The sequence below is a fragment of the Lytechinus variegatus genome, chromosome 3, assembly GCF_018143015.1.
Source record: "Lytechinus variegatus isolate NC3 chromosome 3, Lvar_3.0, whole genome shotgun sequence".
Taxonomy (NCBI): Eukaryota; Metazoa; Echinodermata; class Echinoidea; order Temnopleuroida; family Toxopneustidae; genus Lytechinus; species Lytechinus variegatus.
Window position 1 is genome coordinate 73,919,902 of NC_054742.1, and position 18,429 is coordinate 73,938,330.

The 18,429-nt window shown below is 37.4% G+C and overlaps 1 protein-coding gene across 1 annotated transcript in view; it reads left to right on the plus strand.

Moving 5' to 3' along the window:
- Positions 1-18,429, plus strand: part of LOC121411906 (fibrillin-3-like) — a 101,832-nt gene that overhangs the window by 18,402 nt on the left and 65,001 nt on the right. The window contains 1 exon segment of the mRNA XM_041604796.1: positions 8,623-8,819. Coding sequence (XP_041460730.1) covers positions 8,623-8,819 — 197 coding nt within the window.

The window sequence follows — 18,429 nt, forward strand, 5'->3', positions numbered from 1 at the left end:
TTTCTAACAATTTGAAAGTGTGATCACAACTATATATGTTTTGAAAAATCATATTTACACTTTAAAGGGACTGTCCTCTAACTAGATATTCTCAAATTAATGTTAGATTCTTGTCCTTGAGAAACGGCCCTAAACAGTTTGATAAAACTTGTAAAAAATATACTATAAAGTACGTTTGATAAGAATTAGAAAAGGCGAAAGTTTGATTGTAATTTTTTAGCCTTTCTTTCCACAACAATATATTAGTGGTATGAGTGTTGCAAAAAGTAAATTGACAAAATATTTGTGATCATTTGTAGGTAGGGTCTATCAGATCACATCCACATCACAATATTGTATTCTGGCATTTTTGGGTGAAAATCCATAAACAAACTCTCTTGACATTTCGGGACTCCAGAAGACAGCCGATGCAATTCAGATGTGATTGTGACAAATTTCCTTCGAGTTTTTTTAAAGTGTAACTGAAAGCATATTCTGACAAGGACCTCCATCATTCTATACATTTTTTGCGTTACACAACTAGCAAAATTTGTAATTACAAACTTTCGGCACTTTTTATGATCCACTGCCCCGGGCTATGCTTTTGTCAATAGACAATAAATGTCAAAAAATTAGCCGCCACATGATCATTTATCTCTGCATCTTAAGAGATGTTAGACAGTATTGTATTATGTTTAACATAAATATAATGATGCTAATTTTTTTCTGCTCCGGTTTTCATGGCTACTGTTTGAAAGTAGTGCATTAATCATTTTCAGGTTATTAGATTGAATATATAGGACACACAAAGCTCTTAAGGAGGATTTAATACCAGTTGATCTGAGACGATTGTGGGAGTATTATGACGATGCGTCAAATGGATTATCCTGCCTTTTGTAGGCATATTACAATGATATTCACCAAGCTTGAATCACTGCCGTCTCAACCGACATAATTCTTGCTTTCCAGACGAAAAGACATAACGAGCGCAAATAACCCGAGGGCAGGACCCCGTGGATATTTTCATTTCAATATTTTGCCGTAAATATCCAAAGGTTGTCCAGGTCAAATCCACGAACTCAGTCCCCAGTGCAGTCATGAATGGATTTCTCGAGGCTCAAATCCAAATCTATCTTTGATCTTGGAGTTGTAGAAACAGAGGGGCCTAATAGGTCACAGGTGTCATTGTGCCCCCACAGGTAGACCAGGGGGTGAGGATACTTTCTTATATTGGGCCTGGACTTGGTAATAGTAATAGATTCGGTTGGAACTTACGAAAGGATCATGGCTAATTTCACGAGGCTTTAATTTCATCCACCGATGACTGCACTTGATGCGGAAACTTATGATGGTTTCCGGACGATCAGAATTTCTTCAACTTTCTGCCGAGTTGAATTGACATTTCTTATTATGTATATATATCTATATATGTGTGTGTGTGTGTGAGAGAGGGTGTGTGTGTGCGTGTGTGTGTATGTGTGCGTTCGTAGGGGAAATGTGACTGCAACATAACTTCTTAACGCATGTTGAACACGTTGAATGTTAATATTGGTCGATCATCCCAGTGGCCATACTCATTAGCAGCTCTTTGTCCTTGGAACGGGTACACCGGATCGGTTGCAATACCGGGATGTGTCGCTGAAAGCCCCCCCCCAAAAAAAACACGGTTACACATTAATGTGTATCTTTCATGGGGCTATTCGGCGGATACATTTACCTTTTTAATGAAAAATTTACACATTTTCTACCATTTTTGACGAAGGGGACAAATCCACACCTAGAGGATCAGTATTCCAATCGAAAATCACAACCCATATCATGCACATTAAGCGATTTTGCGAGAAAAAAAGAGAGAAAAATATCAATATTATGGTGGAACACTTTATGTACCCTCGTCTCCATACGCTATAAATGCTAATCTGGTCCCTAATTACACACCTCCCTGAGTGAGACCTGGGACCAGTCGTATTGGAGCGGGATTTACATCTTTTGAGAGTGCATTATCATGATTATAGCTCCTGGGGTGAACAGTGTGTATTTTCACTCCAGAAGGAGGTAACATGCACTCTCAACAGATGTAAAGATGGTCCCTCGTCTCACTATGCAGTAACAACATGTACATTCACTGAACTTGACAGAAGTGTGTTTATTCCAAACTATCATCATCCATGTCTGTAGCTGCGAGTTTGAAGGTTATTCACGTGGTTACAAGGCCCAGTTGATCTTTCATAATCATACCTGAGGGGCAAGTTTACATCTAGATTTTTTTCTCCTAAGTTATTCGTCGGAACAATCTGCCTCCATGGTCGGAAGTAAGCGTTCAATCTTCACTCTTTGTTGTCTTTTCATTCGATAGAAGAGCTCGGAGGGATATGATATTGCTTGAAGATGAAAGAAAACATTCTGATCACAATAACCATACCATAAACCAAGATATGATTGTGATTGACTGCAGAATGTTATCATGGTAATGGGGAAGAATGATTGATAAAAATATGTGAAACTGTTCTGCAACGCATTGATAATAATAAATGAATAAATTAATAAATAAGTGATTGAATAATGAATAATAAATATGCCAAGAGAGTATGAAAAAAACGAAGAATGATTCAGGGAAATATATTCACATTGATTTATGTATGTGAATTTGAGCAGAGAGAGCTAGTATGCAATGCAATTGTAAATGAATAAATAATAAATAGATGAATAAACGAATACAAACAGAAAGGATAATAAAAGAAGGGCGGTAATGAAGAAAGGCTGAAATGAGGGAATACACATTTCATTAAATCTCTTTCTCACCAGACATTATTCTTGATGGACAAAATTACTGACAGCCGATCAAAATCAAAGCTTTCATAGTAGTTGGATACCATTATCATTGGTAAAAGCATCCATGAAATGGAAAAGTACATTTAGACATACATTTCTAGATTAACGTTCGGTCAAGGTGTAACCAATCTTTAGTGTACGTGTATAGGCTAATATGAGTCTGATAGGCTGACAGTCGATTTCTTCCTACCGAGTATATTCTTATCAAACATTCAATATGATGTTTTCGTTTTGTATATACTTTGGAATATATATTCATGGTTCTGCATGTAAATGATTGTATTTTTTGCAATGATTACAACGTTATTGAGCAAAGCGAAATGAACTCGGTGAACTGGCCTTAATCAAACTGTTCCCGTCATCTCATGTGTAGCCTTGGATAAAATCGACATTAATTCAGCGGTGATTATCAAATATGAAAATGCCGAATACATAGGAGAGAGAGAGACAGAGAGAGAGGTTAGGGGGTGGGGTCTGGATCTGGAGAGGAGAAATGAGTGTAAACAGTATTTGTATAAGGGTGTTTCATTTACGAAAAATACGAAGAAGAAGAATAGAGCAGAGACAGGGTCGATTCAGTTGCCTTTTTTTTGCCCTTGGCGCCTTACATTATTCGGGAATGTATACAGGAGATCGCAATCTCTGCTCTTATCCTGCTTATGGACCGACAATATATTCGGATCTGGTTAGAATCAAAGGCAACCTACAGTTTTGGACTGCCACACCTGTTTCAGCCAGCGTTTGCCGACGTACTTTCCGTGCGGCCTGCAGTTTTCGCCTTGAAAACCCATTTCTTGTTATCAAGCATACCATTCTTGAATTGCATTTTGTTAGCAATACAAAAATACTAAGAATTAATTCAAAGTCTCTATAATTATAAAGAATCATTTGTGTTGATGCAGTTCAATGTGAGTATGAAATGGGGCTTGTCATAGATATACATGTACGTCGGCATACGATGGCTAATATGTTCAGGTGTGATAGATAGCCCCTTTAGAATTGATTAGATTACGAAGTGTTTCGAAAATCGGACATTTTGATTCGTTCATTTACGACGAGCACGTGACTTGTGTTGTAGACTTTTTTTTCTCTCTCTCTAAAAACCTTATTCACAAAGTTGTGACTTAATCAAGAGGAGACAGTGAATTTTCCGCTCTTGGGTTTTCACCATTTTTCACCATTTCAGCCGGCAAGTTCAAGTCATTTTTTAAAATCAACTTTTGATTAATCTCCCCTTATCATACAAACATTCTGTAGCAGTGTTTATTTACTACCAATGAAGTTGTCTTTACAAAAGTCATAAAAATCTATATTTTCTTGGGAGATTGAACTTGAATGGATTTTGTTTGAGTGTGAGAATGCGTCCCGAACTCCCGACAAATGCGTATATCTTCAGGCCTATCATCCATTGGTTTATTGAACTGGATCAGCCCCGGATATATGTACCACAAAGCCAACCCTCAATGATTTATCATCATTCCCAAATGCCCGTGCCCTTTTCTATAGATTATTGGGCATAATATTCTCTATTTATATCCCACCCACCCAACAGCCATAACGCGCAGTCAAAAGCCAAGTCAAGTTTTGTGTTCGAAATCTCCTTTATAATACACAAGAAAGAAACAAAGAGATTTCAAATGTATATATTTTTATTTACGGCTCAGGTATTTTTTGTTGTTCTGGTTAAAGCATTAAGCCTGATTGATTGCCTGTAAAACGGCTCATATAATGCCCAAGAAAGTTTTATCATCCAGCGGTTTTCTTTCAGGTAGTGTGTAAGAATATTTTATATTTTCGTCGGCTAATCCCCACCTGTCTCGCTTTTGTCTAAGATATTGAAAACTGTAGCAAACAGTAATTTTACATTTCTTTTCTTCAAAGTTTTATTTTCAACCAGATGTCATAAGACATAAAATTCTCTCTTCACGTTTGGTATTGAAGTAATTAAGTTCACTGACGAATGACGATTCCTCAGCATTCCAACTTTACTTATAATACTATCTAAATGCAAAGGAGCTATATTCTGGTCCAGAATCACTCTCCTCTCAGAGTGAGATGAGGGACCAGTCCTGAGTGATGGAATGAGATTTCAATCTCTCAAGAGTGAATTTGTACCTTTTTTTGGAGTGAAAGCGTGCATCCTTTTTTCACTTTCACTCCAAAAAAGGTAAAAATTCACTCTTGAAAGATTGAATTCTCATTCCATCAGGGCTGGTCCCTATTTCACTCTGAGAGGATATAGTCAAAGACATGTCTCCATCTTTAATCTTAACCTTGCCTAAAAACACAGAGGGTCGGTGATACAAAAAAAGCTCCCGCATTGGTATATGATTCGGTCACATGGGCAGGATGGGTGAAAGTAAACCCAGACCTACAAAGTACGTAACTTCAAATGACATACCCTCGGTCGGTTTGTAATCGGTTTCGTCGGTGTGACTGTAGCCTTAGTGACCCGATTCTCTCTCTTCCTCTTTCTCTCTCTCTCTATGGTGTCTCCACTGTTACATTTTTCATCCACCTTTGATACTGTCAAAAATCAGCTGGTTTAACCTCAATAAAATGCGTGCGATGACCTGATCTCCGACCGTTCACCCTTTTTGTTGTGTGAATCACGGAATATATACATGCCATTAACCACAAAGAATAAAATTTCTGTTTATGAATGTATTTGGTGTTTTATTGATTTGTGAGCAACTTCAAGGCATCGCGAGATATAGAAATATTTTGACTTCTTCATATGTCACCCTTGACTTTTTAAGTCTCATTTGTTTGTGCCCATTCGATGAAACCTCGACCTTTTCATCGCGTCATTAATAACAAGTATCTGCCCATACATACAATATACACTACCACGAGTGGATCGTTGGTAATCAATTCATACTCAAACCTTTAAGGGATAAATTTGGATTTGGCCCTTCATCGATTGATCAAACACAGCTACAGATTCGAACGAATTATTTAACAAGCTAATCATTGCATTTGACATTGATCGAAAATAAGCAAAATAGATTTTGAAATCAATTTTAAAAAAATACAAATTGCCACGATCATAATGCATGGTTGTTCTACTGGAATGCAACTCCAAAATCATGGATCCTACGAGGTCCATGCATTGATGAACCTTTCTAAAAAATACATCATCTTGAAAAAAAACCCCTTCCATCATCTTATTTGTATTATGTGTGTGTGTGTGTGGGGGGGGTTCCGTCTTGCAATCGTCATTTTGCGACAACCATGACATCTTAAATTAAATGACTTTTCCATTCTAATGCCAATCATTGTGAAAATGAAGCCAACCTACGAGGAACAACCGGGGGAGAAAAGGCTAGACCATTTTACACATCAATTATATTTCATATCGATTTTTAAACTGATTTTATAGTTTTGTCCTTTGATAACTTTTAGAGAAATTATTGAATGACACTTCCTCGGACTGGTGTTATTCTATTTTGTTGCTCTGTATTTATTAAAATACTTATCATTGAAATTGTTCTGGTACTGTGTATATCAAAGGTTTGATGTTTTCGAGTATTACAAGAAACGACGGCTTGTTAGAAATATTCTCCGGCATTATATATCTGAAGATGATCTTTTAGATCATGAATAAAATGTAAACCACCTATGTTCATAACATCATTGAACATAGATGTCATGTTTAACGAATTCAGACAAACGAATTAGGGAAAGCAATGTCAGATATTCCGCCACACAGTCATAATTGCTGGTTGTTATCCCCGACTTGGTGGCAGAACCCAGCGGCGAGGTCGCACTTTACCCGGCGTGGGGCGGCTTGATAGACCCCATTTTGGTCAAAAATAACGCCCCATCCCGCGGCTTTGATGGTTGGGTAACATGCTGTGTGTTTATGGTAACAATTATCGGGGCGGGTTCAAGAACGGAGTGGGAGATTGCTGAATCGTATAAAAACATATTTATGTCAAATCAATTGTTCTCAGCTATTCCTCGAGGGCCACATCTGCTTGAAGCATGGTCATCTATGACCTGGATTGGCACAGGATACTTTCTTGGTTTCCTGTAAATCAATCATCATGTTTTTAACGATGAAAAATTTTCTTTTCGTTAGGTTGTTGTTTAAACGTGGTTTGATTGAATATGAAAATTAAAATGAAACATGGAAGCTGTAAAGTATTACAGTATCAAAATGTCTTCTCAGTTTCCGTAGGAAATGATTTTCCAGTCTCAATCTAGAGGAGAGCAAAAGTTAATGTGTCTGTTTATTGCATACGTTTATGAATACGCGTGGCGCCTTGGCTATCAGGAGTAGATGTAGAAGTAGCGGATATAGAAATCATTGTTACCATTACCAATGAATAATTAGTAGTAATTTGGTTCAACTTTGCAGGGATTTAGAACGAGTAATCATCTTATTCTACGATTATTAGATTGAATTTATGCTTCTATATTTAAAAATACTACCACCACTACTACTACTACTACTACTACTACTACTACTACTACTACTACTACTACTACTACTACTACTACTACTACTACTAGTACTACTACTACTACTACTACAGACTTTGGTTAACTTAAGTTAATACAGGGGATGTTTCACAAAGATTTAAGTATGACTTAGAGTCGCACTTAAGTGCCTAGTTGCGCGAGGTATAAAAGGCTTGACCACATTGGTCAGATCATGCAAAGAGGACGCGCACTACTGCGTATTGATCATTAAGATTGCGCGTTGCATTTCAGATACGCGTCGGCATTTAAGTGCGACCTAAGTCATACTTAAATCTTTGTGAAACACCCCCCCCCCCCTGGTTGGGTAATGGGTATATAATATGCAATTCTTTGTTTCAACTTTCCTCAATTTCTAGTTCTCTACCAATATAATTCATAAAAGAAATATATAGGATATATGAGATGTTAGTACGATGCATGTTTTCATTGTATCAAATTTACACATGCTTACTGTCATACACATTGAACTCTTATTGACCGTAGTTTTCTTCACTGAAGCTCATCATTGGTTCATAATATTCAATAACTTATCGACGAGCTTGAACTGCGACTATGGGCTTGATAGGTTAAGCATGAATTGTAAGGTCCAATTGATAGAAAAGTCGGAAAGATTTCAAAGGGGGTAATAAACTGAGGCTGACCCAATCGCTTGCTAGGTCATTCCACATTTTTAGTAACTATTTAGTAATTGGTATTTGCTGTGGTTCAGATCCTTTGAATAAACAAATATTTCTATATGATATTTCTTTATATTATATTGACTGTTATTCATCGATGTTTCGTTGAAACGCGGTGACAGCTCAATAAAATGACTTGATACATAGTATTTGAGGCATATAGAGGCATACAAAAGGGGACCATTTCGATTTATCGTTGCTCAGACTTTTTTTTGACAATCGATTGTTATCGAAATGCAGTTTTTGATAATGCCATTTTTTATCAAGAAAAATAGAAAATACAAATAAAAGTGGACATTTCTAATTGCACCAGGTCCACTGCCTTGAATATATATATATAATGAGATAAATTTTACTCGAGCTGATGAATATGGATGGATTTGTATAGATGCAAAAAGTGTTCTACGACCGTCTCATAAAACATTTTTTTGCATACATATAAATATATATATATATGCAAAAATATTCTATGTGTATGTTTTTTATGCATATTCACGACTAAATATTTGCTTGCTTATCAACCTATTAATATATGATGCTATTTCAGATGGTTTAGAATGTATGATGAGTACATCACTGTCTCCTTTGTTGATTACTATTATTATTATTACTATAATTATCATTATTATTATTATTGTTGTTGTAGGAAAGTATTCAGCGTTCACAACTACCGCCATGTTCCCGTACACCGCAGCTCTGCGACCGTTCGAAGGGTCGGCAATGTCTATGTCTTTCCATATTACAGTGCCATGAGGAGAAAGATCCACCGTTGCGGCTACGGGTCCTACAGGCTCGGATGCTGCGCTGGATGGGTGAGGAACAGTATAGCAGGGACTTGCACCCGTAAGTACACTTTGATTAAGACGTAAATAGAACGCAAAAGTTTTTTTTAACAACCCCTTTTATTGATGGAATAGGTAGAAGCTGATAAGGGTTACCTTTATCATCTTACGGTGCAGATATTGAAGCGGGTCATATAGGGACACCTCAATTCACTCCCAAGTTTTAAGAATTTTAAGGTTCAGTACAATGTCATTACCTTCAACAAGTTGAGGAACCTGATCACATAATGGAAAAATGAACAAAACAAACAAGAAAAATGTCTTATGTGTCTTTAACACAACGGTTAACGATTTATCTTACGCTTGGTTTTACGATTGTACTCAATGCTAGAAATCGTACAAAATGTTCCGCTATGATTTTATAAAAATTTGTGTTATGGGCACATGGTCTACCTTTAAGCTGTTGCAAGAAAATGCGAGGTTTACTTTTGAAATTTGAATGAATCTGATTTGCTCAATTCGAAGCTACCAAAATTGGGAATATTCTCTTCTATTTAAACTCAAATTATTAAAGCGGATCATTTCCACCGACTTAATCATTTGGAAAGTGGCATAAGCACTAACTTGTAATGAATATCTGTTTAGTCACTTGCGTCATGAGCGTGTGTTCAATATTCGTGTAGGGAATTGCCTTATATACCGGCAGTAGCTTGTTTCCGTAAAAATGAGGCCTGACACGTTATCCTCTTCAAAAGACACGCTTTCCACCCACGAACTCATCACCGTCTCTGGGAAAGGATGCCCTGATCTCTGTATCCCTGATAGATGTCGACACCCCCAGCCCATACCCCGTCCCTATTTGAGAAAGGTTGCACTGGGGCCCTGCAACATAAAGGTTTACGATGGATTGCTAAGTTTGAAAGACCCACTCTAATTGGTCGCTTGTCAGTGTTATGAACAAAATGCGCATGCCACAATGATCTTGATTGGCCATTGGTATCTAGTTATTGATTGCAAACTTTCATGCTACGGGACCCTGGTCTAACCCTGATAGATCGCGACATCCCTATCGTATATACATCATGCACATCGACTTGGTTTTAGAATCGACGTTTTTTTCACTCATCATCAGCGCCATCATTTCAGATATATCAAGTTTCATGAGGATATGGCATGTTTGTGCAAAGTCAGCAATCAGGCAATGCACCCACGGTATATCTGATGTTTCATCTACCCTTGCACTTCCGAAAGGTGGATGTTTATGTAAGAAGAGGAGCGTAGATAGGGAAGGGGATCTCGGTGTTTTCAGAGGTCTAAACACAGTCATGTTACAGGATTGAGCCTCCTTGAACATGTCCATTACCATTAAAATATCCCTTAATTGCACATGTTCCTTGCTTATTCATTGAAATAGTTGAGTAAAGAGGAATCTACTATTGTGAATAATACGTGCTTATAGTGTTGGTTATTCCCTTGTTGCCATTAAAACAATATTTAATTTTTGGATACTGACACTGGCGTACTGGTAAGGATCTGTGTGGAATGTTCCCCCGCCCCCATTTTTGTAAGTCATCATGTATAGAAAAAAAAACACAACAATTGTGTATTGTAGTTTCTAAAATAATTGTTATCGCGTGCTCGAATGATATCTGGCAATTTGATGTTAATCTTCCATATCTGCCGCTAATTTGAACATGCATGATAAAATAGTACATATTTGGGGTTTTCTTCGCTCTCTCAAATCTGTCAAATTACTTCATAATATGATATGGCAAGGACCTTCAGCATTTTACCTCATTACGTGCTGCCGGTGTTTTTTTATTCAATTCGTTTGTCTGGTGTATGGGAGTGTTTGACGATGAGGGGATGGGGGCCTTCCTACCAAATTTAATGATTTAATTAACCCAGTTAGGGACAAATCAATACGTGATTATTGGATTAAAGATCTAATTTTGTCTTTATAAAATAACCGAAGGATATCGGAGATAATTGCGTGGAAGTCCCCTACCTGGGAGAAATGGGGGCCCGTGGAGTTTCAGACGATTTTCCTTTCTTTGCGGTTTCTCCTAGTCTGTATTCTTTCTTTTCCCTGGGTCTTTGAGGTTGGAGTTATTATCGGATATGTCCACAAAATGTGAAACCTAATAGCATAATGCGATTTCTTGTTGACTATTGATAGTCCTATCTTGTTAGTTTTCCCTTTACAATTAATGTACTAATATAAATGCTGTGTTAGGCACAATGGCACAGAATAGTAGCATGAATTGCTAATAAGTGCACTCTTTGATTTTTTTGGAAGGGGAGGGGGGGGGGGGTGAAAATAGAATTAACTCGCCATAAATCTAATAGGCAAAAACAATACATTTACTTCGTTCGGGATTACTTCTCTTTTTCGCGTTCGTTGAATATTCTTTTTTGTTTTTTACATAATGAACTAAATTTGCACGCTTCTCATTGAACAAGGACGTCTGTAAAAACGTATCCATTCTTTGCTATTTAGAATCTCTTTTGTATTCTGGCAATACTCTTCTTCTTCTTCATGAAGATCATTGTGTGACGTTTTGACAGCACTTTTTAAATTATGGGACGGATAGATATACGCCCACCTAACCCACAATCTGATTTTCATTAACCATCTGAGTAGAGTTCTGAACACTCCACCGTTTCCGCCAATCCTGTATGCATTGCGGCTATGTAGGTTAATAATGCCAATAGAACTGCGGGGGCTGGTGAATTGGAGTCAAAGGGGTTAATAAGACGATCATCTCTTATGCTATGTGTAACAGTCACACCAACTAAACCGACTCCTAACCGACCGATGGTCTCTCATTGGTAGTAACGTTGTAGCTTTTGTCGGCCTGGAGTCTGTCTAGTCTGTGTGACTGGATCTGGAGGATAGTGAGATAATGAAGTCATATACATCTTCATGCCAATCAACTGGAAGGAAAGCCCACGCTGCGATAACCCAAGGTGAACCCAATTATCTTGCCTCCCATCTTCAACAAGGAAGACTAAACACTCGAATATGAAGGAAATTAGTCAAATCCTAGCAAAACGTCAAAGATTATGCTTGAGACATCTCCCCAAGTCAATCAGACTGACTATTCCGCAAACATAATTCCTTACTCCTTCTTTGAATTCGTCGGGAGTAAAATAGAATCGGAACCGGATGGTATCGTTACGAATAATCTCTGTTGCTATAAACAATCAACAATGTCCATCTTTTGTGATTTTTTAAAATAGTCTCAAATTTACAACAAATTGCTTCCTACTGTGACCGAATGGGGTGTCATTATAGATTGACCTTTACTGAAACGCAGTTATGCAGGACTACGTGCCTTTTCACCAACTGGTCAATTTAACATCGATTTTCGGTCAGGGAAATTCTCTCTTTATTACGTTTATTCGAATTAGACTATGGGTTATTGTGAATACAGTTTTGTCTACAAAGGAAAAGGATCGTTATTTCGGTGTATTTTAATGACACGAATTAGGAATTTACTTGTAGACGATTTTGATTAAGATTTCCTTAACAGTATATCATATTCAAAATTTGCCTTAAATTGAGTCGAGTTTCAGAATGTAGCGAAGACAATTATGATATTATATTTTAGTGCCTATTTATATTCTTGTCAAACTCTTCGAAAAGAATATTTTACCGCATTTATTTCAGTGACATTTCTGCAGAAATGCTCTCCTAATTATTGTTCTGTACTCCAAATATCTCATATTATGTGACTCATATGCCAGTCTGAGAATGATGATGGTTCAAGGTTTAAATTTTTATACAAATCAAGTGCCTAAAGTTCCGTTTTCATACAAATGCAATTTGTCTTCATATTATGCAAAATTCCAGCAAGAAATTAATATTGCATGCTATTTTTACCTTTTATTACATTGTCGAAACCACCAATCTTGTTCGTTTAATTTGCCTTTCATCATCCCGCCCTTGTACTTGGATGCTCCCGAGTTTGGCCTCACAATTCTACGACTACATATTCAGCAGGTGTCGCCTCTCGTGTATCGTTGATTATTACGAAACAAAATATACCCATCCCATCTTTCATCTACTCCTGATATTAACTCCCTGCCCTTGGGGAGTGTCGGCCCATTGCATCGTCGTTGTTTCCCCCGATTCCTCCCTATACCGCTCTTTAAGCTATTAGTGTGATCAGGCCTGTTACGCAGTACAGTTTGTGAGATCGTGAATGATTGATGTAGAAGCGATCCGACCGCTCGGCTACTAGCTTTCTCCGCTCTGCTAATTATTCACGCATCTCATTTTAAGCCAGGAGGAAAATGTTAATGATTGGAGCATTTAGGGTTTAAAGTCAATATTTTGTTAACACAATGTAATATCTTGGCAGATACAACACTCTCTGAGGTGTTAGAATTACAGCCTAGACATGCTATAAATTGAATAAAACACCAGTCTAAAAGTAACAACCAAAATCTTGCAATAACACTAATAGGGGTTGAATGAACACCACATATTTAACACGTGTCTTTGGTTTTACACCAATCAACATGTCAACACCGTAGTGTTTGTTGTGCGTCGTGTTTTTATTTTTATCTATTTTATTTTTTTATCAAATAACAGGCAAGATATAATTTGTGAGGAAAATAAAGGATAATTTACCATAAATGGTGTGCTGGATCACATCAATAATGCTATTTCACGCCCTGACATGCAACCTGTTCATCCAATTCTATATCGATTTCACATCGGTGCCAAAATGTCAGCGATGATGCAGTGAAAAGGGGATCGATGATGTCGTATTTAATTTGACTAACAAGTCCTATATTTGGAGGTACACAAAACAACATGTTTTGCTTAAGCGAGATATGACAATGAATACGTGATGTGAACTGAAATCTTGAAATTCAGCAGGATAGAGACAGTGGTTTAAGCTTTGATTACGCCCATCTCCAAGAAGATACTAATTTCCAACCAACTGTTGTAGTTCAGCTATGTCACTAAGTTCGTACCCCTTTAAATATCCAATTTCGGATGCGAGAGACATGCATTGTAATAACCCAGTCCTTGCATTCGTGAGGAATGGCGCTTTTACTGAAGTCGTGCTGTTGATATTTCCAAATGCACGCCTCAGAAGGACTTCTTCTCTGTCTTTTAATACGTCCCATTACAGTGGAAACCTACCTGGATATTAGTATCGCACTTCCGGTCCTCTATTTCTTATAGAACAGAGATTAAAGGATATTCAGAAATTAATGTGAAGTATTTTGAGGGCTATGTATGTATCTGTGTTGAAATTGATAGAGTTTTCACATCGGCATTCAGCATATAATGAAGACAATCGTGTTCATTTTCATAAATTGTGTTTTGAATCATATATTCTTTTGAATACCCATTCCTGGCCTTGCATTCAAATTTAAAACGTCATTTGCAAGAAATGGAACGACTGTAATTATCTCACCTGTAATTACAAGTTATTTTCAAAGTCTGCCTGTCGAAATATACATGCAATCGATCACTCACCCTTTAGCAAATGATTATCTGTCTCGCATCAAGCTGTGTTGTCATGGAAACGAAATGTCCTTAATTCATGGCTTATGTAATTGGCAAGAAAAGTCATTATTTTGGTCGTGAAGTATCCTTGAATATATTGAGTGGAGGAGAAAGCTATGATAATTCCCAAAACCCATCCGATACAGCTTTTAGAAAATAACAAATCATTTCCGATATTACTGGAATATGACCCCCAAAAGATGATTTGGATAATTTCTAGAGTAGGGACATCCTTAAATATTTTTTTTTGTATGTAGAGTTTTATCTTCCTTTCTCACCATTCTACATGTTATGTTTAAACATTGAAACACTATTTTAATTTGTTTTCCTCAAGCAAGACTATAACCAATGATGCATTGTTAGTTTGCAGTCATGGCCTCCTGGGCATGCTGGGGGGAGGTGTGGCAAAATTTTCGAAGAAAATCGAAAGCGAGTGAGTGAAGCGACCGAGCTTGTCATGGGGGCGCTTTTGCATTTTCTAAAATAAAATTGATAGATTTACGCTTTTTGGTGAATTTTGTAAAAAACAATCAGTAAAAAATGTAAGAATTTCTGAGGGGAACGGACCTCTACCGCCCCATTGATACGGCCATAAATGCAGTATGCCGTTCGACCGTTATTCTCTGTACGCGTTAGTGACAAGTGGATAATGTTTCCTGATGGCGAGACAAGTTAACATAATACCACACAGATCGAATATGTCGACATTATAAAAAATATCAAGTGGCCCGTTGCACAAGAGATACAATCAAGCGCAATTCCTATAAATCAAAAAAATTTTTTTTAACCAATCACAGATGCACATTCCTCACAAAGAGGTCATAACCAGAAATTACAAGTACTATTTGCTAGGACACAGACACTGCAAAAAAGCTACTTTCCTGACGCAACCAGACTATGGAACGCTCTTCCACAGGTCGCCGTCTCATGTACCTCTCTTCCAAGTTTCACAAGGGATATACAGAAAGTCCAGCTCCGTTAAATTTCTACGGATGTCTTTTTAGCTGCACACTCTTATTTTATTTTAGACCCCTTATTTTAGACACTATACATACGACAATACGCCAGACGGTGGCCTGTACTTATAGAGAAGAAGAAGCACGTTTCGGTCTTGCCTATAATTTTTAAACGCAACTTTCTCTGCAATGGGCCTTATAACATGGCACGGTAGTGTCTAGAGAAACCCAAAGCTTACTGACAGGAGACATTTTAATCAATCGGGAGCTTGGAACATGTTGCACCGAACGAGACGTTAAATGCATGAAAAGAGGGATTCATATTTTTTTAATGTTGTCTCTTTTTCGTGAGAGCTTCTTGAGATTTTATTTTTTAATTCCATTTTCTTTCAACCACTTGGTATCACTATACAACCTGGGGCCTATGACACAAAGCTTTGCAATGATCGTAGAACGTTTTTCTATACGAATGATTACATTGACTACAATGTACAATCAATCGTGAAAATCAAGCTTACGATTAATCGCTAACCTTTGTGTTACAGGACCCTGATCATGATTGCTATTATTAGCACGAAGATACACTCTACAAAAAATATCAGTCAAAATTACAAGTTAATCGAGTCAGCTGGGTGCAACTGTTATTCTGGCCATATTTGACTATTTTCTAGTCGTACTTTACTAGAACAGAGTTATACCTATATTATACGAAATATACCTATAATATACGAAATGTGACTAGGCATATCAGTTGCACCTAGCTGACTACCAGTCTAGTCAATTTGACTGATTTGTTTTAAGAATGTAGCAAGGATGACCATACATGTATTGACAACGCCTCTCAAAGTGATTTATCTAAATACCGTACATCTGATTTTCTAATCCTTAACAGATTCATATGAGCCCGGTTATAATTATTCAAAAAGATGTATCAAAAACATGAGACAGTTTTTTTTTTGCTCTTGCACGATTTTTTTTCAAATGCTCTGAGAGATCCCAACTGTCTCGTTTGGGGATATAATCTGCATAATATGATTGCAGTCATTATGGATTTAATTGGATTGTGCGAAATCTCATGTGGGTGAAGCAATTCACAATGAACATGACGAAGTTATGAACGTCATCTAAAAACAGACGTTTGTGTATTACTTGTTTGGTTATTTATGCCCATGTTAGCAATATTGGCAGCAAACTTTCTTGCTCTATTTGCATGCCAAGATTGGGAAAATATCGCGAGCATATTGGTCCTATATTCCAAGATCACTTTACATTACACTCGACATTGTATCTGCAAAACGCTTTTCCCCATCAATAAATAAAGTAATGAATTCAATTTTGAAACAAATTCTATAAACGTCAGCATCTAACTTTGATCATTTTTTTTCTTTTTGTTAGAGCACGGACGGGGTAGGTGTTGGGTATGTGTACGTGGGGTGCCAATTTGTTACATTACAGAGATCGTGCGTTTCACACCAAAAATCATCCATGTGTCGTTCTAGTCATTCTCCTGTTACATTCCTCTTTACTGAAAGACTGTGAAAAGCCTGAGAATGTCACCTAGTCAGAAAATCCTTTGATAACTGTCACAACGAAATGTTCGAAATTTTGCTGCTCTATTTGACACTATTTTAACTAGAGGCACATAGTTTTATAGATTTTCTCATTTGATATTTCTGCACGCAGAAGCAAGAATGTCTCCAATATGAAAGTCAAGTTTAATAGGCAAAGGCGGTTATTTGGTGAGATTTTTTGTCCATCTAGGGGGAGGGGACAGACCATCCTCTCACATAAGCTGCTTTATAAGAAAATGAAATCGGGGGGGGGGGGGGGGGCACGTCACCCCCGCCATCGGCATCGCCGCCAATGCCTAATATTAATCTTGAAATTAACAAAAATGAAACACCAGTAAGACTTATTAAAGACATGAACAAATTTTGAAGACTTCAAAGCTTTCATTGGTCACCCCCTAAGTAACAATGTATATATCATATATCTGACTTGTAGACCTATTTTCACATGCGATTCGAGGGAATACTACTCAATAGTTAGTGGATAATATTTCTGGCATTGCCTTTGCATGGAGCTGTAACGTGGATGGTGTCCAAATAAAGCAGGTGCCTTGGAATGGTTAGCGATAAATGTGGCCGTGATTTGGACGGAGTGGTGAAATATTTCACCGGCCTTGAACTTGCTCCATGTGCCTCTGCCTTGAACGTATAGTAGTCAATCAGAGATATTCATCATTTTCACTACCATTCATCCAAACAAAATCCAACTGCCACATGCATACACTGTTTGTGCCTTCTGAACGGCATGGGCTGGGTCGTGCTCACGAAGTGTTTTTATTTTGCTGTCTATCGGTTACATATAGGGTAATTTTGATTATGGAAGTCGTTGATTTCATTAAGAAAAACAGTCCATGAATATACCTTTGTGTCGATTGGAATTTGTTTTGCAAGCAGTAAACATAGAACCGCATGATGTAAATAAAGCGAAAAAATGCAAATTAATGCTCCAGCTGAGATGTGATTTCGATGTTTGTAAATGAACAGCCCAGCATAATTAGGAGATAAGATCAAATCACATGAACTTCATGAACATAGCCACGTAAAATCAAATTATGCACCCGCTCTGATCTGATTTCGAAATTACAATAAATGAAATAGAGCTAAGTGTAAAACAACATGATTATGAACAAGATGCATGAGTTAAATGCGGCTTTTGTACTGTCAAGACAAAATTAGACTCCGATATTTGGCACGCGGTTACCAAACCTCTGTAACCCATGTTTTGTTTAACAGTTGTTTATCGACAATTTTAATGATTTTCCGTACTAAATAAAGGTGAGGAGGAAAAATTGGTATCCGAAAAAGAGGATATCGAGGTTCGTTTCAACCTCCAATTCATCCCGGTCTTTTCCACTTCCGATGTTTGGCATTAGATATCCTACCACAACAATCAGGACAGTCGTGACAATAGACATTTGAAAATTTGACAACTTTAATTTGGGTGACGATTAGGGTGAGGTACCTCTGTTGTCACGATGATGAGTTAGTTTTATATTCATTTTGTGTTATTATGGGCTTCAGTCTTTGGCTCGTATTCTGGACTCTGGTTGAATTAAACTCCGGTCTAAATCTCGCATTACAAGTTCAATCCATTTACTCATTTTGACGCTTAAACCA